General features: G+C 45.9%; 1 protein-coding gene across 4 annotated transcripts in view; it reads right to left on the bottom strand.

The window, feature by feature from the left end:
• LOC121289886 (palmitoyltransferase ZDHHC19-like) overlaps window positions 1-25,101 on the bottom strand; it is a 56,143-nt gene that overhangs the window by 12,278 nt on the left and 18,764 nt on the right. For 2 of the 4 annotated variants that reach the window (XM_041209842.1, XM_041209833.1), the window contains exons 4-7: window positions 23,051-23,223; window positions 19,385-19,487; window positions 17,910-17,998; window positions 9,397-9,460 (exon numbers count right to left, since the gene is read on the bottom strand). In XM_041209842.1, coding sequence (XP_041065776.1) covers window positions 9,397-9,460; window positions 17,910-17,998; window positions 19,385-19,487; window positions 23,051-23,223 — 429 coding nt within the window. Of the gene's footprint in view, window positions 1-6,184; window positions 6,361-9,396; window positions 9,461-17,909; window positions 17,999-19,384; window positions 19,488-23,050; window positions 23,224-25,101 lie in introns of those variants that run through there. The other 2 variants (XM_041209851.1, XM_041209859.1) reach the window with 2 other exon arrangements.

Here is a 25,101-nt window from a genome sequence, read left to right as displayed (position 1 = left end):
GCCCCGCTGGCCTACCCTCTGGACTTGCATGAACTTCATTGTCTCTCTGCAGAGCCCTTCACCCAGCCATTGCGAGCAGCCTTTCCAAGGCTGCCAGGGCCTTACTTTACTTACTTGGGTCACCATTGGACCTGGCAGGCTGAGCGCGCCTGCCACCACCTGACACTCCCACTATGCACCGGAGTCGTGAAGTACGCTGGGCGGGCTTTAATTGGCCCACCCGCCTGAAATGGCAGCATGGACCTGATTGTGAGCGGTGATCGGGTCCGTACTTGCCCACTTCCAGTCCACCCCCCCGCCAACCAGAAAATTCAGTCCGGTGTTATTCTCCCTAGAGAAGAGAAGATTGAGAGGAGATTTGATGGAGATATTCAAAATCATGAGGGGTCTGGACAGAATAGGTAGGGAGACACTGTTCACATTGGTAGAAGGGTTGAGAACCAGGGGAAACCAATTTAAGCTGATTGACAAAAGAACTGATGGCGACATGAAGAAAAGCTTTTTTATGCAGCAAATGGTTAGGATCTGGAATGCACTGCCTGAGGGTATGATGAAGGGAGATTCAATGATGACTTTCAAAAGGCAATTGGATAAGCAGCTGAAGAGAAAAATATTTCAGGCTACAGGGAAAGGGTGGGAGAGCGGGGCTAGATGGGTTGCTCTTGCAAAGAATTAACATGGATATAATTGGCTGAAAGGCATATTTTCTGTGCTGTAACCATCCAAGATTCTAGGCTTTTTTTAATTCATTCATGGGATGTGGGCTTCACTGGCTGGGCCAGCATTTATTGCCCTTCCCTAGTTGCCCTTGAGAAGGTGGTGGTGAGCTGCCTCCTTGAACCACTGCAGTCCATGTGGTGTAGGTACACCCACAGTGCTGTTATGGAGGGAGTTCCTGGATTTTGACCCAGTGGCACTGAAGGAATGGTGATATATTTCCAAGTCAGGATGGTGAGTGATTTGGAGGGGAATTTCCAGGTGGGCGTGTTCCCCCCATGTGTCTGCTGTCCTTGTCCTTCTAGATGGTAGTGGTCGTGGGTTTAGAAGGTGCTGTATAAGGAGCCTTGGTGAATCCCTGCAGTGCATCTTGTGGACGGTACACACTGCTGCTACTGTGCGTTGGTGGTGGAGGGAGTGAATGTTTGTGGTTGTGGTGCCAATCAAGACAGCTGCTTTGTCCTGGATGGTGTCAAGCTTCTTGTGTGTTGTTGGAGCTGCACTCATCCAGGCAAGTGGGGAGTATTCCATTACACTCCTAACTTGTGCCTTCTAAATGATGGACAGACTTTGGGGAGTCAGGAGGTGAGTTACTCGTCACAGGATTCCTAGCCTCTGACCTGTTTCTTGTAGCCATAGTATTTAAATGGCTAGTACAATTCAGTTTCTGGTCAATGGTAACCCCCAAGATATTGATAATGGGGTATTCAGTGAGGTAATGCCATTGAACGTCAAGGAGTGATGGTTAGATTCTCCCTTGTTGGAGATGGTCATTGCCTGGCACTTGTGTGGTACAAATGTTACATGGCACTTGTCAGTCCAAGCCTGGATATTGTCCAGGTCTTGCTGCATTTGGACATGAACTGCTTCAGTATCTGAGGAGTTGCAAATGGTGCTGAACATTGTGAAATCATCAGCCAACACCCCCACTTCTAACCTTATGATGGAATGAAGCTCAATGATGAAGCAGCTGAAGATGGTTGGGCCGAGCACAGTACCCTGACGAACTCCTGCAGTGATGCCCTGGAGCTGAGATGACTGACCTCCAACAACCTCAACCATCTTCCTTTGTGCTAGGTATGTGGTAAGGTGAATTGGTCTCTCGGACTGTCAGATTTATACTCAGGAATTGAACATATCCAAGCAAAAATCCATGCTGCGATCTCTGATCTGTAATTTATCCTTTCTTAGAGCTCAAATCTCTTCCAGCTTAAATTTCATGGATTTGGAATTTTAGCTTGGTGTCACTAATCAATTAATTATTATTTGGGTCTCATCATCTTTTTCAGCCTTGGTTGTATCCAACACTATACAGCTTGGTGCTTCACCTTTGCTCCTCAATATATAAAAACCCTAACTTCAGGAAGCATTTGTTAAAACCTGCAACTTAACTAAATCCGTTAATTGATACAATGAAAATGGTTGTGCTCATCTAAGAAAAAAACAAAAACTCTAATTAGTGTGAAACTTAGCTAATGCTGGAAACATTCAACTACATCAAAGAGAAACTCCATAACACGTTCTTTTCAACCACACTGGCTTTTCAAGTCCTGCATTAAAATTTATCAACTGAACATGAAAAAAAATCAGAATGGGGTTGATGATGAGCTTCAAGAGCAATTTGGAGCTTCAATGTGCCATGAAAAGTAAAGCCTGTCTGGGCTAACTTATGGACTGGATTTTACACTCCATCACTGGTGTGTTTCAAGGTGGACGGTTACATGTAAAACCCAGCAGGTGCCCTTCCTGCTGCCTACCCGCCCACCCCTGACCTGTCTGAAATTTTATCGGGAGCTGAGGAGGTGTCACATGGCCCTCCGGCCCTTGAGTAGATTTTTTTAAGCAAGTGGAAAACTTTCAATGAATTACTTTTTTAAAGCTTTTTTTTTTTTTACATTCTGCTGTCACTATTGCGTTCATTGGTTTTCTACAGTGTGTGGTGGGTGAATGGCTGTGGAAGTGCCATAGCTTGGCATGGGGAGCATGAGGAGCCATTGGGTGTCGGTGGGGGACGTTTCTTGGCATGGGTGTCATGAAGGGCCACAGAGGGTGGGTGGAGTTGCATCCCTTGGTACGGGGGCATGAGGGGGACCTGATGAACTTACCTCCCAAAATGTTCTGTGGTTCATGACACCTCTGAGATGCTGTGAACCACGACTCTTTGAAAAGCTAGCTTGACTCCATGAAAATTGCGGAGGACAAGGACATACCTATCCCCACAATGGAGCTGACCAGGATGAAGCTCATGAGCTAAACCAGCCCTCACCCCTTAAAAAGCCCTTTTGAAAATTGCAAACCACAGGAATGGAGTTGGCAATCCTGGAATCGGGCACCGACTGCCATTTTTTTAACATCCACGGAGTCTCCTCAAGACTGTGAGAATCCAGTCCTGTATAATTACTTAATAAAGCACTTCTACAGGCCCATTTTTATGGTAGTGTATTTTCCAGATCTAAATGAGGGGAGTGAGTTAAGATCTGTGTTATCTACCCCACAATTTCATCATTTTTAGGAATCAGCTGGCTATCATAAAAATCAATTGTGGAATATTTTGGCATAGATTTTTCATTTCTACAGTAGCTATTGAGCTGACCCCAGTATCAATTCCATGCAGGTAGCATTGTGTTTTAAAGGGATCTTGTGGTGTAGTGGGTAGCATCCCTGCCTGTGAACCAGAAGCTCTGGCTCTGAGTCCCACTCCAGGGTTTGATGGGCATGGAAGTTGTGTTCGTAGCACTGCCAAGCTGGTTGATTATCAACCTGCAAATCCTTCCTGTTTGCCTATGGTAGGTGGTAAGAGTGGGAGAGTCTCCTGTAGCCATGCTTGATGAGGAGTGGCACCCCTCAAGCTGTGGCCTTCTGTTTCAGGATGACAACCTGCTTCAGGAAAAACAAGCTACAGAAACAGACATAAGCACGTGCTTTGTGTGCCTCAAGGTGCAGGAAGAGAACCGAGAGAGAGTATTAGGTTTATGCTACTTGGCATCAACTACAAGTCCCCTCTATTGGAGAATGCTTACGTCCTATTTGTTTTCAGATGAATTCCTTTTATTGAAAAATCAGAGTGGTTATAGGCACCACTGTATTGACCAATGACTTGGAGGCAGGGCAGAACTAATATGTTTAACAGCAAACAATGCAACCAAATGCAGTTCATATCATGTCTTTTTTTTAAATCAACTCTGTTTACAGAATCAGTATAAAAAGTCACAATATGAACTGCAGCAAACAAAACTTATGCATGATCAAAACTACAATTACATCTCCTGATAAAAGCACAGTGATTTCTACAGTAAAATACAGTAATCGGAGGACAGTAACATAACTGGGTCAAAATCCTGGAACTCCCTCCCTAATAGCACTATGGGTGTACATACACCACATGGACTGCAGCAACTCAAGAAGGCAGCTCACCACCACCTTCTCAAGGGCAACTAGGGATGGGCAATAAATGCTGGCCTAGCCAGCGACGCCCACATCCGTTGAATGATTAAATAAGTAAGTAAAAAATAACGTACATAACATCAATCTCACTCATAGCTGTGTAATCTCCTGATGGATGTATTACTCAAACATCTCTATTTCAGCTGTGAATACATTATCACTGTATTCAGCCATAAGAACATGGTAGGGAACAGCTATTATCATTTAGGCCCAGATTTTCACTCCTGGGTTGGTTATGCAGAAACAGGGGAACTCCTCACTCTGTGAACCCAGCCTTTAAAAGTGGCCACCCACGGGTCGGATTTTCATCCTGGGGGCCTGAGCTAGATGGGCAAAACAAAAACAGAATTACCTGGAAAAACTCAGCAGGTCTGGCAGCATCGGCGGAGAAGAAAAGAGTTGACGTTTCGAGTCCTCATGACCCTTCGACAGAACTTGAGTTCGAGTCCAAGAAAGAGTTGAAATATAAGCTGGTTTAAGGTGTGTGTGTGGGGGGCGGAGAGATAGAGAGAGAGAGAGGTGGAGGGGGGGGTGTGGTTGTAGGAACAAACAAGCAGTGATAGAAGCAGATCATCAAAAGATGTCAACGACAATAGTACAATAGAACACATAGGTGTTAAAGTTAAAGTTGGTGATATTATCTAAACGAATGTGCTAATTAAGAATGGATGGTAGGGCACTCAAGGTATAGCTCTAGTGGGGTTTTTTTAAATTTTTTTAAATTTTTTTTTTATAATGGAAATAGGTGGGAAAAGGAAAATCTTTATAATTTATTGGAAAAAAAAAGGAAGGGGGAAACAGAAAGGGGGTGGGGATGGGGGAGGGAGCTCACGACCTAAAGTTGTTGAATTCAATATTCAGTCCGGATGGCTGTAAAGTGCCTAGTCGGAAGATGAGGTGTTGTTCCTCCAGTTTGCGTTGGGCTTCACTGGAACAATGCAGCAAGCCAAGGACAGACATGTGGGCAAGAGAGCAGGGTGGAGTGTTAAAATGGCAAGCGACAGGGAGGTTTGGGTCATTCTTGCAGACAGACCGCAGGTGTTCTGCAAAACAGTCGCCCAGTTTACGTTTGGTCTCTCCAATGTAGAGGAGACCACATTGGGAGCAACGAATGCAGTAGACTAAGTTGGGGGAAATGCAAGTGAAATGCTGCTTCACTTGAAAGGAGTGTTTGGGTCCTTGGACGGTGAGGAGAGAGGAAGTGAAGGGGCAGGTGTTGCATCTTTTGCGTGGGCATGGGGTGGTGCCATAGGAGGGGGTTGAGGAGTAGGGGGTGATGGAGTAGTGGACCAGGGTGTCCCGGAGGGAGCGATCCCTACGGAATGCCGATAGGGGGGGTGAAGGGAAGATGTGTTTGGTGGTGGCATCATGCTGGAGTTGGCGGAAATGGCGGAGGATGATCCTTTGAATGCGGAGGCTGGTGGGGTGATAAGTGAGGACAAGGGGGACCCTATCATGTTTCTGGGAGGGAGGAGAAGGCGTGAGGGTGGATGCGCGGGAGATGGGCCCCTGACACAGTTGAGGAGGCTGCCGATTGCAGAGGCAGGCTGGATGGAAGGTCATAAATAAAAAAAAAACAAAAAAAATCCCTCCAACTCTCATCTTCCTCACTCCTCACACACACCCCATAACCCATCCATGCCAACCAATGCCACTCCATGCCCCTGCCCAAACTCCATGGTCCCTCGTGCCCCATGTCTACCTATGCTCCTCTACCCACCCCCCCTCGCCCCCCCCTTACACCCATGCCCCCACATCCTCATGGCCCTTTATAGGCCCTATGCAAACTAAGTGCCAACTCATGCCAATTCATGCCCCCTACCCACCACCCTTTGCCCTTACCTCTCCATGCCAACTCCACTACAATCCTTTGCCAGATCCTTGACAGCTCCAATGAGTCTGTGTACAAAAAGTGCATAATCATGTTCAGTTTTAGCAATCCTACAATGTTTGCTTTACCTCTCCCAAAGGTGTCCAGGGACCATATCTGAAGGGGTACCTTACCTCTCCAAAGGGTTGCTCTTACTATCCAAATGAATCCACCAAGTTCAGACTTATCTGGTCTAATCTGCAAACTCCGGGTTTCACACTCCTGGCCATCCAAAATCCCACTTCAGTGGAGGCAGCTGATGATATAAATTGTCAGCTCTCTCTGTAAGCCACGCATGTGTGAATCCTTGCCCGAGTCCAACCGTGTCCCTTGAAAATGGAACATGCCGTGTTCAGGGGCGGGACTTACAATTTTCAGCCATTTCCGGGATTTTTGCCACAATGGAGACCCTCTCCATCGAGGCAAAGATCTGGGTCTCAATGTCTAAAAATCCTGTTCAACTTGTTTGCCATCTAATTCATTTAGTCAAAGTTATTAAGTGACATGTACATTTTCATCCCAATTATAAACTATTATGGAAGTCATGGTTATGATCCTGGTAGGGACTATTAATGTTTAAAGTGATCAACTGAGAGAAATTATAGCACGAGATTCCATCGTTTAAAACAAATGAACTTTACAAAACAAGAAACAAGTGAAGCTAATACTACTAAATAAACACTGTTTTAGGTGAATACTTATACTTTACATCATGTAGCTGTTCCAGTACAGCAACAACACTGGCATCTACCCAGCTATGTGGAAAATTGCCCAGGTATGTTCTGTATACAAAAATCAGGACAAATCCAACCCTACCAATTACGGCCCCAACAGTCGACTCTCAATCATCAGTAAAGTATTGGAAGGGGTCATCAACAGTGCTAAGAAGCACCATTTGCTTAGCAATAACCTGCTCACTTACACCCAGTTTGGGTTCTGCCAAGGCCATTCAGCTCCTGACCTCATTACAGCCTTGGTTCAAACATGGACAAAAGGGCTGAATTCCTGAGGTGACGTGAGAGTGACTGCCCTTGACATCAAGGCAGCATTTGACCAAGTGTAGCATCAAGAAGCCCTAGCAAAACTGGAGTCAATGGGAATCAGGGGGAAAACTCTCCACTGGTTGGAGTCATACGTAGCACAAAGGAAGATCTGTAGAAAGGTCATACGGACTCGAAAGGTTAACTCTGTTTCCCTCTCCACAGATGCCACAGATGCTGCTGGACCTGCTGAGTTTTTCCAGCATTCTCTGTTCTTGTTCCATATTTCCAGCATCTGCAGTATTTTGTTTCTAACAAAAGAAGATGATTGTGGTTGTTGGAGGTCAGTCATCTCAACTGCAGGACATCACTGCAGGAGCTCTTCAGGGTAGTGTCCTAGGCTCAACTATCTTCAGCTGCTTCATCATTGAGCTTCATTCTATCATAAGGTTAGAATTGGGGGTGTTCGCTGATGATTTCACAATGTTCAGCACCATTTGCAAATCCTCAGATACTGAAGCAGTTCATGTCCAAATGCAGCAAGACCTGGACAATATCCAGGCTTGGACTGACAAGTAGTAAGTAATATTCGTGCCACACAAGTGCCAGGCAATGACCATTTCCAATAAGAGAGAATCTAACCATCACCCCTTGATGTTCAATGGCATTACCTCACTGAATACCCCATTATCAACATCCTGGGAGTTACCATTGACTAGAAACTGAACTGGAGTAGCCATATAAATACTGTGGCTACAAGAGTAGGTCAGAGGCTAGGAATCCTGCTTGCCTCCTGACTCCCCAAAGCCTGTCCATCATCTACAAGGCACAAGTCAGGAGTGTGATGGAACACTCCCCACTTGCCTGAATGAGTGCAGCTCCAACAACACTCAAGAAGCTTGACACTGTCCAGGACAAATCAGCCTGCTTGATTGGCACTACATTCACAACCATTCACTCCGTCCATTTCCGATGCACAGTAGCAGTCGTGTGTACCATCTACAAGATGCACTGTAGGAATTCACCAAGGATCCTTATACAGAGCCTTCCAAACCCATGACCACTGCCATCTAGGAGGACAAGGGCAGCAGATAGATGGGAACACCTCTACCTGGAAGTTCTCCTCCAAGTCGCTCACCATCCTGACTTGGAGATATATCACCGTTCCTTCACATTGCTGGGTCAAAATCCTGGAACTTCCTTCCCAGCAGTACTGTGGGTGTACTTACACCACATGGACTGCAGCAGTTCAAGAAGGCAGCTCATCACCACCTTCTCAAGGGCAATTAGGGATGGACAATTAATGCTGGTCTAGCCAGCGCAGCCCACATCCCATGAATGAATTCAAAAAAAGTAAAAAGCATAATAAAACACAATCACATATACTTTAGGCTAAAATTCTCAAATGAACCCCCTTTTTCCTTATGACATCACCCTCATAAGGTCTTTGGCTGCATATCAGGCTCTTGAATGTTCAGTCATTTTTCCTGGGATCAATTCAAAGGTATGCCACAGCCCTCCAAAATTTACTTTGATTTCTCCTCAATGTTAGTGCTATTGTCCAAGGTATGAAATTTCACGGGGATCCTTCCATTAGCTTTTGGGTAAGCAATCCTCATGTTTCTCTTCAAAATTTCCTGACCGTGGACTTCTCAGCTCGAACTTAGGCTTCACTGCAATCTTGCTTCATGTCTCCAACTCAGAAATACATGTGAGTTCTGACAGCCCTTTTGCTTTTGGTCTACAGCTGCTTTTCAGCTCTTAGCAGACTTCCTAACTCTGCCTGCTGAACCTCAGGGCTTATCCCCACCAATGTGGGTCCTTTCAGCTTGAACCCCCAAAGACCTCCTGGAAAAAATCCCACAGACAACTTCCTGGAATTCCAATGAAGGCTCCACCCTGAATTACTCATCTCAATGGCAACAGATGTTGGCTCAGATATCCAATAGATTTTTAGATTAATTAATTTTTAGCTTCAAAAAAAAAAGCCTTTTGATTCTGGGACTCACCTGAATAATGTAAATTTCTAATGAAGTCAGACCAATTCTTCTCAGATTTGCTGTCTGCAGTTACCCGGCTGAATGGAGACCACATACCATTTTTATTGCTTTCACCCTGGTAACTCCAACCCCGTAAGTACACGTGGAACGCTTTGAAGTGCCATTATTTGAGGTATTCTGCCAATTTCTAAATTTCTAAAGTTCAACATTTTAATTACCTTACAAATATAGTATTCCCAAAACTAAAAATTACCTTAAAATATTGATATGAACCATGAAACTGGATGATTGTGATGCCTTAATACCTTGGTATTCTTTCTTAAATGTCTTTGCAATTGTAGTGAATGTTACACAACACAGAACATGTGCATGAGCTTTCACTAACCTGCTGCACTTCTCTCTTCTTTGATATCTTTTTTGTTTCCAGTTTGTCAAGTGATCCAAGGTACCTGAAGGATTAGATCACAAAATAACCAAGTAAATGACAGCTGCTCCAGGTTAGGCCAGACGGCAGTATCGTTCATGCTGTTCCACAATGCTCCATAACTTTGACAAATTAATAACATTCAACCTCTTTAATCTTTTGAATACCAGTATCCTTAAAAATTCCACTTCCTCTGGGACATTTTCAGCTCATGTACCATTGTCAAGAAGATATAATAATGTCTATAATGTTATTGGAAATTATTTTAAAATTGAGTTTGGTGGTGTCTGTGTCTATGGGTGAGTATGGGTGTGTATCTTAATTGGATTAAAACCAGCTGGTCTAGAAGCTTTGATGTATAATAAGAAGTAGGTTTGAAATGGTAATTAGATAAGCATAGGAAAATAGAAGGTGAGGTATAAAGGGACCAATTTGCATTTTTAAATCGACCGTTCAAAAGAGCAGGTAAAATATTACACCTAACCAGGTGAAGCTCAGAAACAATGGGCAGAATTTTCAGGTCAGCGAGTCTGAGGGGGGGGGGGGGGGGGGGGGGGGGGGGGGGGGGGGGGGGTGGGGGTGCGGGTGGGGGGCACTTGCTAACACATAAAATGATGCGCGGTGATGTCGAGCGTGCGTCCTGACATCACCACAGGTCAGTTAGATTGTCAGTTCGGCGAGCGCGCAGCCAAGTCGGCTGTGCACCCGCCGAACTATTCAAGGTCTATTAAGGCCTGTTAAAGAGCAATTAACATAATTAACTGAGTTGCCCATTGGGCAGGCGAAGAGCCCAGGTGGCCTTCACGCTTTTTCATGAAATCTCATTCACAGGTGGGATGAAACTTCATGAAGGGTTTATTATTTAAATAAAAATTTTGAAATAAATAATGGACATGTCTCAGCTCACGTGACAGTTTCACATGAGGGGACTTGCCCTTCAATTTTTTTCCCCACTTATTCAAATTTTCAAAAGTTAAACAAATCTCCCTGAAGCACCCCTGTGCCTCAGGGAGATGTCTAAACTCTTTCACGTGCATGCGCAAAACCACTCAGAGAATCCCCCCCTGCCCGTACAGGGAGTGCTCAGCACTTCCAATTAAGGGCCACCCACTTAAAATGGTGGCAAGGCCCCTTTTGGGGGTGCCGATCAGGTTCACTCCCGCCCCTGCCGGCCCCCACACAACCCCCCTGACGTGGGGGACATTTCTGCCCAACTTGTTAATTTTTTTTCAAGGCTTACTAGTAAAGTGGATATTATGAAAGTGTTTTATTGTTGGAAGATTTAAAGTTAAAAAAAACCTAGGCCAGAAACTTGCCCATGTCGGAGAGGCTGGGCGGGGGCGGGCGCAGTGCCAATCGCCGCCCATGATCGGCTGCATGAGCGCAGTAATCTCCCTGAGGCATGGAGCTGCCTCAAGAAGATTAAGTACATATTGAATTTTTGTAATAAAGAAACAGAAAAAGTGTCACATGAGCTGGGATGTGTTTGTCAATTTATCAAAATTTATTTACTGATTTTATTAAACCTTCAGGAAACCTCATCCCGCCTGTGGATAGGGGTTCCCTGAAAAATGCGTAGGCTGCTTGGGCTCTTCGCCTGCCCACCAACCTTAAGGTTGGATGGGCAGCACTGTTAATTGGCTTAATTAATTTCCTAATTGCCTTAATAGGCTTTAGACAGTTCGGTAGGCACGCAGCCACTTCTGGTGCACGCCCATCAAAAAAAAGATCTAAATGATGTGCAATGACATTAGGACCCACACCTGACGTTATCTCGCGTCATTTTGCACGTCGACATGTCAGGCCTGCCCCCACACACCGATGGCAATATTCTGGCCCTAGTGACAATGAGAATTTGCATTCAAAGAAGAAAATATGTAGAAAGGAAGAGAAGGCTGTTAGAAAAAGGGGGAGAGACTTTAAGATCTAAATCCTCCAGCCTGTAAGCCTCAAGACTGTCTGCAAGGAACCAGAGCTGAAAGAAACTCATTTTGAATGCAACTGTCCAGGGTGTGCTTTAAATGTTTGTGTTTTACTAGTGCCTTACCAGGGATCTAACTGAGAGTCAGATTAATTAGGGGATTTTTGTAGTTCATATAATAGTAATTTTGTAGACATATCTATGTGCTTAAAATGTTTCTTGTATTAAGAAATGTTTAATTTAGTTATATAAATAACCTCTTGAGACTTGATGGTCTTATTACTACTGAATTCAACGCCTGCATCTCAAAACATACAAATTGCAAAATGGGCTATGACAGTTATTTCAAGTTTCCCTCTGGGATTTGAACAACTCAGCCTTCACCATCAGCTGTGTCATAATAACCATGATGCTAGATAACACACTAATGCACTCAACAGCAACTCACACAGTGGAAACACCTTACTATCTTACGCAATCATATGGTTATTATTTCTGACAATATACAATATGTACAATTACAGATAAGAAATAGGTTCAAGTTTATATGAATAAATTTGCACCCAGAGGATCGGATGCTCTTCAAAACATTGTTTTATAGTGACAAAAGATCAAGAATTATAAATGTTGATTTTAACCCCACCTGCTTAGTAGAAACTGGGTGGGTAGGCAGTTAGAATCACCCCTTCTACTCATCTGCTGAGATCCCACCCGCCAATGTCCCACACCAATCTAGCAGAATTCAATTTAAACCTTTCTTTTCTGAACAGGTGAGGGGCACATCTTTTAGCTTGACTTTAGCTTGGGACAAACCAGACAGCAAACTATCCCATTCTCAGCAGCATGAGGTCAGGGTGATTTTAACTCCTGAGCCTTATCCATGTACCCTCGGTCACCTGGTGTGGCGTAACTGGCATGAAGCAGACTGGCCCACCACTGTGGATTGAGGAACAGTCACAGGCATTCAGGTAAGTCACCGGGAGGAGATTTGAGAGAGCTTCACAGTCAGAGGGATGGGGAAACCCTGGGCAGGGGAGGGCAAAACTTTTCTGGTTGGTGTCAGAGTAGCGCAAGGGATGCTCCAGGCCCCAGAGACAAATGAAGTTAAAGGCCTTAACCTATTTGTACCTCTTCTGGTCCCGACTACTCTCCCCACTGTACAAACCTGGCTTCCCTGCACAGCCCGCTGGTAAAGTAACAGTCGGGTCCCAATAATATAATTGGAGCCTCATCAGCATTGTTAATGAAGGGGCCTGCTGGTTTCTGGCGCGTGATCCCCTCGCCTGTTCAGAAGAGGAAGGTTTAAACTGAATTCTGCTAGATTGGTGTGGGACATTGACAAGTGATATATCAGCAGAGGTGTAGCAGGGGGTTATCTTAACTGGCTGCTCACCCAGTTTCTACTCAGCAGGTGGGGTTAAAGTCACCATTCATAATTCTTGTTCTTTTGCCACTAAAATATCTTATCTGTGTAATAAAACTGATCTGGATTGAATTACGTTAGATTTTAAGGCCTGGATTTTCACTCCAGGGTTGGGAATGCAGAGTCCAGACATTTCCTTGCTCCGCAAACCCAACCTGGGAGAAAGTGGCCGGAAGGTGGGATTTTCCCTCTAGGGTAGCAGCATTCCCTGGGAGACAAAGCAGCAGGTAAGGGTGTTGGGGGGGTGGATTCAACTTCATGGAAAATTATGAAAAAACTGAAAAGAAAGGAGAGCCCAGGAGAGGCTATTAAAGTCCCCAGAACACAAAATAGGACAGAGTGTTTGGAAAGGGCTAGGAATCTAACTTCAAGCTCATCAGATAAAGAGACGACAGTGAGAAAGGGGACGGGAAATACAGGACTGAAGGTGTTGTATCTGAATGCACGCAGTATACGAAATAAGGTAAATGAGCTTGTGGCGCAGATTGAAATTGGCAGGTATGATGTGGTGGGCATTACGGAGACATGGCTGCAAGGGGATCAGGACTGGGAGCTAAATATCCAAGGAAACTTGGATCCTATCGAAAAGATAGGCAGGTTGGCAGAGGGGGTGGGGTTGCTTTGTTAGTAAGAAATGAAATTAAATCGATAGCAAGAAATGATGTAGGGTCAGATGATGTAGAATCTGTGTGGGTAGAGTTGAGGAACCGCAAAGGTAAAAAAACCATAATGGGAGTTATGTACAGGCCTCCGAACAGTAGTCAGGATGTGGAGCACAAGATACACCAGGAGATAGAAAAGGTTACAGTGATCGTGGGGAATTTCAATATGCAGGTAGACTGGGAAAATTAGGTTGGTAGTGGATCCCAAGAAAAGGAATTTGTAGAATGTCTACAAGATGGCTTTTTGGAGCAGCTTGTGGTGGAGCCCACTAGGGAACAGGCAATTCTAGAGTTAGTGATGTGTAATGAGGCAGATTTGATAAGGGAGCTTAAGGTGAAGGAACCCTTAGGAGGAAGAGACCATAACATGAGAGAATTTACCCTGCAATTTGAGAGGAAAAAGCTGGAATCAGATGTAACGGTATTATAATTGAATAAAGGCAACTACTGAGGCATGAGGGAGGAGCTGCCCAGAATTGACTGGGAGATGAGCCTAGCAGGAAAGACAGTGGAACAACAATGGCAGGAGTTTCTGGGAGTAATTTGGGAGACACTGCAAAAATTCATCCCTAGGAAGAAGAAGCATACAAAGGGATGACGAGGCAACCATGGCTGACAAGTGAAGTCAGGGACAGCATAAAAGCTAAAGAGAAAGCATACAATGCAGCGAAGAACAATGGGAAACCAGGGGATTGGGAAGCCTACAAAGACCAACAGAGGACAACTAAAAAAGAAATAAGGAGGGAGAAGATTAAATATGAGGGTAAACTAGCCAGTAATATAAAAGAAGATTGCAAGAGATTTTTTAGATATATAAAGGGTAAGAGAGAGGCAAAAGTGGACATTGGGCTGCTGGAAAATGACCTGGAGAAGTAGTAGTGGGGAACAAAGAAATGGCGGAGGAACTGAATAGGTACTTTGCGTCAGTCTTCACAGTGGAAGACACGACTGACATCCCCAAAGTCCAAGAGAGTTGGGGGGCAGAGATGAGTATGGTGGCCATTACCAAGGAGAAGGTGCTAGGAAAACTGAAAGGTCTGAAGGTGGATAAATCACCTGGACCAGATGGATTACACCCCAGAGTTCTTAAGGAGATAGCTGAAGAGATAGTGGAGGTGTTAGTGGTGATCACTAATGTAACCCCCCTGTTTAAGAAGGGAGTGAGGCAAAAGACAGGAAATTACAGGCTGATTAGCCTGACCTCGGTCGTTGGTAAGATTTTAGAGTCCATTATTAAGGATGAGATTTGCTTGGTAAAATCGGGCAAAGTCAGCACGGTTTCGTCAATGGGAGGCCATGCCTGACAAATCTGTTAGAATTCTTTGAGGAGGTAACGAGTAGGTTAGACAAAGGAGAGCCAATGATGTTATCTACTTGGACTTCCAGAAGGCCTTTGACAAGGTGGTGCACAGGAGGCGCTCAGTAAGATAAGAGCCCATGGTGTTAGAGGCAAGGTACTAGCATGGATAGAAGATTGGCTGTCTGGCAGGAGGCAGAGAGTGGGGTAAGAGGGTCCTTCCCAGGATGGCAGCCGGTGACTAGTGGAGTTCCGCAGGGGTCAGTGTTGGGACCACAACTTTTCACTTTATACATTAATGATTTAGATGAAGGAACTGAGGGCATCCTGGCTAAGTTTGCAGATGATACAAGGATAGTTGGAGGGACAGGTAGTATTGAGGAGGTGGGGGGGAGACTGCAGAAGGATTTGGACAGGTTAGGAGAATGGACAAAGAAGTGGCAGATGGAATACAGTGTGGGGAAGTGTGAGGTCATGCACTTTGGTAGGAAGAATAGAGGCATGGACTATTTTCTGAATGGGGAAAGAACTTGCAGGTTGAGTCGGTAGTTAGGAAGGCAAATGCAATGTTGGCATTTATTTCGAGAGAACAAGAATATAAAAGCAGGGATGTGCTGCTGAGGTTTTATAAGGCTCTGGTCAGACCACATTTAGAATATTGTGAGCAATTTTGGGCCCCGTATCTCAGGAAGGATGTGCTGGCCCTGGAGAGGGTCCAGAGGAGGTTCACGAGAATGATCCCAGGAATGATAGGCTTAACATATGAGAAACGTTTGAGGACTCTGGGTCTATACTCGATGGACCGTGCCCGGCCCATCTCCTGCACATCTGCTCTCACTCCTTCCTCTCCCTCCCAGAAACATGATAAGGTCCCTCTTGTCCTCACTTATCACCCCACCAGCCTCCGCACTCAAAGGATCATCTTCCGCCATTTCCGCCAACTCCAGCATGATGCCATCACCAAACATATCTTCCCTTCACCCCTCCTGGCGGCATTCCGCAGGAATCGTTCCCTCCGGGACACCCTGGTCCACTCCTCCATCACCCCCTACACCTCAACCCCCTCCCATGGCACCTTCCAATTCAACCGCAGAAGGTGCAACACCTGCCCCTTTACTTCCCCTCTCCTCACTGTCCCAAACACTCCTTTCAAGTGAAGCAGCATTTCACTTGCACTTCCCTCAATTTAGTCTATTGCATTCGTTGCTCCCAATGCGGTTTCCTCTACATTGGAGAGACCAAACGCAGATTGGGTGACCGCTTTGCAGAACACCTTCGGTCTGTCCGCAAGCATTACCCAGACCTCCCTGTTGCTTGCCATTTCAACACTCTACCCTGCTCTCATGCCCATATGTCTGTCCTTGGCCTGTTGCATTGTTCCAGTGAAGCTCAACGCAAACTGGAGGAACAGCACCTCATCTTCCGACTAGGCACTTTACAGCCTTCCGTACTGAATATTGAGTTCAACAATTTTAGATCATGAACTCTCTCCTCCATCCCTACCCCCTTTCTGATCCCCCCCTTTTTTCCCAATAATTTATATAGATTTTTCTTTTCCCACCTATTTCCATTATTTTTAAATGTATTTCCATCCATTGCTTTATCTTTACCTTTTAGCCTTTTTTGATACCTTCACCCCACCCAACCCCCACTAGGGCTACCTGTACCTTGCTTGTCCTGCTTTCTACCCTTAATTAGCACATTCCTTAGATAATATCACCACCTTCAACACCTCTTTGTCCTTTATCACTGGCCCTCTATCCAGCTCTACTTGTCCTACCCCCCTTAAACCAGCTTATATTTCACCTCTCTTCTATTTTTACTTAGTTCATTTGGACTCGAAACGTTAACTGTGTTCCTCTCTGCAGATTTTCCAGGTTTTTTTGTTCTGGATTTCCAGCATCCGCAGTTTTTTGCTTTTATCTTAGCTCCCTTTGACAGTTCATCTTGACACTTTTGACAGCTATTTTGATAGTTCCAATGAACTTCACAGTTCTAATGAGTTTATGCACTTTTTATGCACATTCATACCTAATTTTAGTGGCAACTCGCCCTCTCAAAAGTCATCTGAACTTCATCAAAGATGCCCTGGGACCATATCCAAAGGAGTATCTTAGATCTCCAAAAGGTTTCCCTGGCTATTCAAACAAATGTACAACGTACAGGCTGGCTCCTACCAGGTTTAATCTGCTCATGTCAGGTTTCAGGCACCTCTCTCACCAAAATCACACATGATGAGTAGAACTGATTTCTATGGTCAGCTACCTCTGTGAAATGCACATGCGGGAGCCATGCTCCGGGCTCATTCCCGTGCCTGCGAAAATAGTATGTGCCGTGTTTGGGGCGGGACTTCGGGATTCAGGCTTCTTCTGCCATTTTCGCAGCAACAGAGAGCTTCTCCTTTGCTGTGAAATCCAGGCCTAAGTTAGGCTGATTCACTAGAGATTTTGATTCACTGCTTTCAGGGTTAATGAAGCAAAACTTTAGAGCACCGTCCTGTTTAAGTATTGTTAATCACTATCTTCAGCAGATGAAATAAATGGAGAGATTCAAAGTCAGCATAACATATACAATATTACTCTTTAAATTGCTTTTATTCCACTTTTGGGGATTTCATCATCCCTTTTCAAACAAATCTACAAAGTACAGGTTGGCTCCTACCAGGTACAACCACCCAGCTGTCTCCCCTTGCAAATGCCTCCCAACCGTTACCATCACCTTGCAACCCCCAACCCACCCTTCCACACTTACCCCTTCCACACATTCAACTAAGTTGCAGGGGACAGCTCAAGATTGGTGATCTTATGACCGCTGACAATGCAGCCATGCTCAGCTGCCAAAATCCAAACCAGAACAGCCAGTGAAGGCACCCTTTCTATTTCACTTTTCCTTCTAGGAGGTCCCTGGGCTGTACTCAGGGTCTGCCTCTCAACGCAACAGAAGTCAGGACTTCAGTGTTTATTATGAAGCACTGGCTGGTGTGATGTCAGATTGCACAGGCCCTGTGACATAATGCTGGCCCTGCAATTCTTTGAGCATTTAGTCAATCTCTTACTGTGATTCTGGAAAGAGGCCTGTGAAAGCAACAGGGAAACAGTAGAGAAGTGGTGTAGATTTTGTCAATATGAAAGAGGATGACCCATTCTTAAGTTTCCACAGTGATAAACTCACCTTGGCACAATGCGACCACACAGTATGTTGAGAAAGTTCTTTTTCCAGCCGTGTGTGAAGGGGTTTTTTCTATCCTCCTCATCATTGTACTGTCAGAGGGGGAAAATGTCATTGCTTTATTCAGCAGAATTAATTTACAATAAAACATAGTTTTGTGAGAAACTGGTGTTCAGATTTTTCAGTTTTCTTGCCCGCTTTTAGGTTGGCTGCAATGGGCAGGTAGTGGTGTGGGGTGGCTGGTGATAGCCGAGAAATACAATTAGTTCATAAGGCATTGTGCCTAATTCCCAACCTTAACAAATCATTATCATTCAGAAGTGACGTTGGTGGCCAGAAGCAGCTACACAATTACTGACAGATTCTTACCTCCTCTGACAACTATCCATGCTAAAAATGCCAGCAGATAGGATGCACTTAGTATACAGATAACTGCTAATAGACAGAACTGAAGTTAAATGTCATTAATAGGATATTGTAATTTAACCATAGATGTGTAGAACTATAAATGTTTACAGTACAGAAATATCTGTGCCAACTCTTCGCTAGAGTAACACAAATTTAACTTCACAGCCCCACACTCTCCTTGGATCTTGTATCTACGCATCAGCCTTGTATCTTTCTTTGCTTCAAATATTTATCCCAATTTTCTGCTAAAGAAAGCAGTGGCCTGTGCCTCACCCACTCCTAGTGGCAAAACATTCACTAGAACTTTCAACTTAGTGGAAGTATCAAATAGGCATGTCAATTTGACCATTCAAGTCAATGTAGAGGGAAACCATGCAGTGTTTAACGGGTAGCAGATTCGATACTGCTCATTCCATATTCCTACAAGCCTCTGTGTAAACAAATTTCTCCTAACCTTTGGCCTCATTCTTAAAGATAGTTTTAAATTGATGACTGCCTATCACCAATGACCCAACCCAAAATTCTTTCCCCATTCATTCGGTCAAAGCACTTCATAATTTTATAAACTTCACTAAACCTTTTCTCGGGCTTTTCTTAAGTTAAAACAGTCCACAATACCAACAATGTTTGCAGTTGAAAGGTAGAGACACCTGCCTTTAGACACAGGTCCCTCTCCATAAGTGGCGAATGACCCGAGTTCAATTCCCTGTGGAGGGGCACATGAGCCTCCAGTACTACTCTGGTTTGATACTGAGGTGGGGAAGCAGTAAATCTTGAAGTAAGGAGTGTCCATGTGCATGCCCAGCTCCTCAGTGTCATTGACCTTGTAATAGGCAGATGGAACACTGACTGTCAGCAGAGATAAGCCATAATGTGTCACTGCCCTTTTGCCATTGAGTTTCAATAGGACCTTTCCAGAACCCTTGATTAAATTAGGATCAGTGAATGAGTTTGGACAAAAAGCTCAGAGAAATACCCAGAAAAAAACTTACTATATGATCAGCTATTGCCACATTCGAAGGGACTGTTTAGTTTAAATCACCCTCTGTCACTTGTATTTTATGTTTTACCTCTTCAGACATGGTTTCTCCCAACACGATGAGTTCAATATGAACTCCAAACAGGAAAAGCACTGGAAAGAGGAAAAAAACAATAGGAACGATTACAGCATAACTGAGAGTTATTATTAAGGAAAACTCATTTTTGTAATTCTTTATAACTATATATGACTGACAGATTGGAATGCTGGGCAACAAGAGTCCAAAGCTGCTGTAAACCATGATCTGGTATTCCAAGCTATTCCCTCAGCATGTGGCAGTATTGTTCTCACTGGTTTGAGATGAAGAACTGAAATTTAAAGGTACTCCCGTAAAAGGCATGGATGTGTTCAATAGGTTGTCAACACTCCATCTGGGCATATTACAGGTGTTGCAGACTGACCACCTATTATAGAAATATCCAGGGCAGAATCGTCCCAGGTTTGCACTAAGTGCGTTGGGAGCCGCAACGGTGGCTTTTCACACTCTATTGTCCCAAAGCTGTCACATTATGTATGCATTCCCGGGAAACACACTGTTTCCATGGCAGACTGGCTCTCATTCACCTGCCACACCATCACCTCGCTGCTTCATCACGCCGGGCACCATATTTAAAGCCCAGCTGCGCGCACGTCTCTCAGTGTCCAGCCCACGACTGCTGCACGGAAGACAGGAAGGCCCTGACTGACATAAGGACTGCAGCCCCCAGGTTTAGTCAAACACCTTTTGAATGCTGTCACAGCGCTCCATGATGTCCTCGAACACCACCACCCCCCCCCGCCACTCTAGCTGCAAGATGGGCAGCAGTGTCACCAATCCAGCATGGAAGGTGGGGGCAACAGGGGTCAGCACCAATGCCCTGCAAAAAAGGACTGCCACCCAGTGCCGCTACAGGGGGAATGGTCTCATCTGTTCCGCCAGAGTAACTCACTCTTCTCATCACTCTTAACTCACACACTCACAAACCCATCACACATCCACAGGGATCTCACACCTCAAGGGACAACACCACTAACTCACACACACCCTCACATTTCCATCAGGCTCATATCCTCTCGAGCGTACGTCCCCATCTTGTCCATGGCTCCGCTCACTGCACAAACATTCCACTCAGTGCCATGTGTCCTGTTCACACACTCTCCATCTGTTTTCATGCAGAAGAAGCCTGCTCACATCAGCAGGATGAGGTCCCAGACTGGGGGTGGAGTGGCCCACATTGGGCCCTTCACTCATTTTGAGGAGCATGTCATTGATCTGACTGGTGAGGGCGTGGACCCACCCTGCGACGACTTGGCGGTCGGTGGCAAAGACCCACATGAGGATCCTACACCACATCATCCCTCTGTCAATGCAAATGTGAGTGCTCTCTCTCCTGCTTTTAACTCTGCTGCCATGCACTAATTATCTCTACCTTGGTTCACAGGGAGCTCTGCTAAGTGACCTACACCTCAGCCAACCAGTCCCTCAGCTCCATCCATCACCTTCAGCCAAGAGGACACCACCTCCATTGAAGAGCTGGAAATAAGCTGCCGGGAAGACCTATTACAGTGCTTACCCATGCCCTGCACCAGTGCGGAGACACATGCCTCAGTGGGACATAGATCTAGAGCAGGCTTGGGTTCATAATCTGGTGGTCACCGCATGGACACGCATCTGCAGCAGGAGGAGGCAGGTTCAGCTGAGCTCCCTGGCACTCGGAGGACTGCTGGGGAAAAGGCACCTGTGAGTCCAAGTCAGATGATGAACCTCTGGGTTTGGCCTTCCAACTCATCGCAGAGAGTCAGCAGAAGGTGGGGGAACATCAGGCAGAGCTATTGGAAGCCCTCAACAGAGTGGCATGCGAGTTGGAGGAGTGTGTCCACCTGCTCTCTGATGAAGTGGTGCCCACATGTGTGGGCATGGAGATCTCATGGGGAAGATGGCGAATGCCATGAAGACCCTGGTCCAGCAGAACCCAGAGATGCCCGCAGACATGCACTCCATTGCAGGAGCCATGGATGAGTTCCTGCAGTGGCAATGCGAGAGGGAAACGGGGCACCTCAACATCCCACCAGGTGCTCCTTCTCCTCAAGGAGTCAGGCTGGGGCCCTCGGGCACCTGAAGGGATGAAAAGCAGCAGCTGGACATTCTTGGGTCATCCACTCAGGAATCCCGGGGTCTGTCTACTTCCTCCGAGTCTCCTTTGCCTGTGAGTCCCTCAGCCTCGTCCTCTGTCACTGCAGAGGAAGCAGCTGGCCCACTGGTGATTCTGGAAGGAGTAGTGTGTATGTGTGGACGGACATTTCGGAGCCTTGTGCAAGCCCTGTTCCACGCACGCGGATCCTTCCCGTATCACACTCATCTAAAAGTTCTGAGCATTTTCAATGCTGCCTGCTGGGGTTTGCTTTCAGTTGTCTGTCTGAGCTAACCTGCATCTCAGCCCACCCACTGATCACACTCCCATGCAGCATTTTATCTCACCCACCATGCCTCTTGTTTCACTTTCAATTTGGACATCATGATGCTAATTCAGTTTTATTTTCGCTCCCCGATCCTTTACCCTCCCCCAGTCACCATTTCCTTTCCCCTATCACAGTTGACCTCCCAGAATCACCTTTCACCTCCCCTCTGTGAACTACCAGCCACATCCCTTTTCCTTCGGGGATGTCCAGGTGAATGTGCACATTCCTTTCCTTCCCGAAAATTCCACCCCCATTCACATTAACTCCCCTGATCTCTTCCTTCCCACCCCCAGGGTCCGTGTCTGCTTCCGGGTCTCCAGCAACCACTATCGCTGACCCTTCTCCCACTACCATCAAATCCTCACCCTCCCACCCTACCGCCTCACTCTGCCCTTGTTAATTCTCACCTTTCCCTCATACCATTCCACCCTCAGTTCACTCTCCAGGAGGAATTCATGGACCCATCAGACACCTCCCTTGTACATTCACTTGGACATCCCCCTCTCCGGACCCCTTTTCCCCCGGAACACCTTCCCCCCTGGAATCCCTTCCCTCCCACTGGATCCCTTATGCACACAGGACCCCTTCCACCTTCCGGATCCCCTTCCCCCACTGGAATCCCTCCCCACTCTGGACCCTTTCCCACCCGGAACCCATTCCCGTGCCCGTAGTCCTCCCATTCCCCCAGACTGGCCCCCCCCCAATTACTCCTTCCCCCTTCCTGACTCCCTCAGGTACCCTTAATTCTTCCTCCAGCTTTACTACTTCCTCCTTCCTGACTCCTTTTTCCACCCTGCCTTCTTCATCCACCCTTACTCCCTCCCCTCTCCGCACTCCTTCCTCCCCCTGGAATCCCTCCCATCTCCGCACTCCTTCCTCCCCTAGACTCCCTCCACTCTCCACACTCTTTCTTCCCCCTGGACTCCTTCCCCTCTCCACACTCCTGCCCCCTCTGAACTCCTTCGCTTACACCTTCCAACGCCGATCCATGACACCAGTCTTGTGCTTTGATGGAAAGTTGCAGATATGCTCATTTGTTGTAAGCCTCTGACAGGATTCCCTGTAATGGTTCTGACTGGACTGAGAGCAAGAGTTTGCAGGTTTCCTCAGCAGCGTTGATCCTGCAGCAATGGTGATAGTGTGCTTGAGCATTCCATGGAAGATTTCCTTACATCCCACCCGGTAACAAGCTGTCCCAGCTAGGGAACTCCAGTCCCAGAAATGCTGCCTACAGCTCCAAGTCAGAGTGAAAGGATACGTGGTGCCCTTCTCCGCTGTCATTGGCTCATGGTGGTTGAGAACAAGATATGTGATGCAGGATCCCAAAATAGTCAGCATGTAAAGGACAAGAAAGAAGACAAAGAGGAAAAAAAAGCGGTAATTCCTTCTCCCAACACAGTTATTCACCCATTTGCAATGGTGATCAAAATCCTGGAACAAGAAAAAGCAGTTTTCAGCTACTAATATTCTATACTTTTTATGTCTCATTAAAATAGAAGGCTACATTGACGGCAGTCTACAATAATCCAGTTATTCAGTTAGTCGCTCAACCATTCAGAAAGACAAGCAGAAAATGCCGGAAAAACTCAACAGGTCTAACAGCATCTGTGGAGAGAAAAAACACCAGAGTTAATGTTTCGAGTCCTTATGACTCTTCTTCATTCAGAAAGACCCCAGGTATGATCCATGATCGAAGTTGTATTAACTCTTTGCGGCTGGGTGACCGAAGGGCTTCATTGACCTTAAGGTCAAGGGGAAAATTATCCATGATTTTTGCTCAATGATCCTTGTTGGAGGCGCAGCTGTGAAGATATTAAGTGAGGGTAGAATCTGATTCAGCGAATGTTCTTAGTGGTCAACAGTCATTGTTAAACTTTAGGCATAAATAATAGACATGGGTGAGCTAAGGGAGGGGATAGAACTGTAACCCAGTATGGATTGAATGTCTTAAGGGATGAGGTTAAAGTGAAAATTTACAGAGAAAAACTGGGAAGAAAAATCCAATTTATGTCATTTCAAACTAATTTAAAGTTTTTATGAATTGTGTTAATTCAATACATGAGGAATATTTACTATAAATTTTATGATTATATATGCATTTTTGATTAGAGAACATGCAGAGTCTTCTGGGGTGTAACACTGAAGTTGCTATAGCACAGATATTAAAGTCTTATACTTTTCAATGTGTCGGCTGTGTTAGATCAAATTCAGTTTGAATAAAGATCCAGGTACCTTGACTGTAATTATAACACTGGTAGTCTCCATTTGTTCCAATTCAAGGGACAAAAAAACTGATAATAATTGTGAATAGTGCCTTTGACACCGGGGCAACAGGAGACATTTTACTGAAGTGATTACACAGCTGAACCACTCAATAGACCCAATGGGCTGTAACTTCCTCAGAATGACAATCAGCGTTGGATTGCCACTCCGTGCCCAATTGTTTACATTAAATTTCTTCTGTGGCTGTCTCGCCCTACCTTCCAACACAGGCCAGGCGAGATACAGGGAGCTGTCCCCAGGGCCCAGCGTTGCAGGCCAGCAGAGTCGGATTGAAGGACACGCCCCCTTTTTTATGGCACTAGCTTGTGGGGGAGGATGGAGGTCAGGAGGCGTTCAGACCTTAGGTGGGGGTGGTTGGGAGGTCAGGGGGGTGTCGGGTCACATCAGTTTGGGTAGGGTTTGGGCCTGCAGAGTTGGCGGGGGGATCATGTCGGGTCAGGCCTGCTGGGGTGTCGGGTCATGTTGGTTCAGGGGCTGGGGTCAGGTTGGCGGGAGAATGGGGGAATGTCAGGTCAGGTTGGGTCGTGGGGGCTGGGGGGTGGGGGAAGTCCCATGCCAGTGGGGAGAATCCCATAGGGGGTTGGGGAGAACCGGGGGGGGTTGGTTAGTCAGGGAGGTGGAGGAAGTCGCCTGGGAAGTTGGGGTTTGTGGGGCAATCCGGGGCGGGGGTGGGGTGGGTAGTGGGTCTGGGTCTTTACAATAGCTACCCATTGGTTAGAAGAGGTTTTAATACTTCTAAGTTTTTCTAGGTAACTATTTGTGTAACACAGCCGGAACCATCCAAAGTTTGCAATTTAAATGCATTTTCGAATGGTTCCCAGTGCAGGACAATCGCCCAGAGGAAGTTTGCACTTCTGGGCAATTGCCGTGCAGAGCTTTACCTGTGAAGTTCTGAAAAGGGTTCCCCAGTGCATCTTTGGTGTACCCCCACCCCCCAATCTGACACTGGGGAGTTTTGAAGTCATGGCCCATGTGCTTTTTCATTGTGTATTAATTAGTTCACTTTTCAGCTGCCAGTGTTACACC

The sequence above is a fragment of the Carcharodon carcharias genome, chromosome 2 (genome assembly GCF_017639515.1).
Source record: "Carcharodon carcharias isolate sCarCar2 chromosome 2, sCarCar2.pri, whole genome shotgun sequence".
Taxonomy (NCBI): Eukaryota; Metazoa; Chordata; class Chondrichthyes; order Lamniformes; family Lamnidae; genus Carcharodon; species Carcharodon carcharias.
This window is presented reverse-complemented; position numbering and strand designations above follow the sequence as displayed.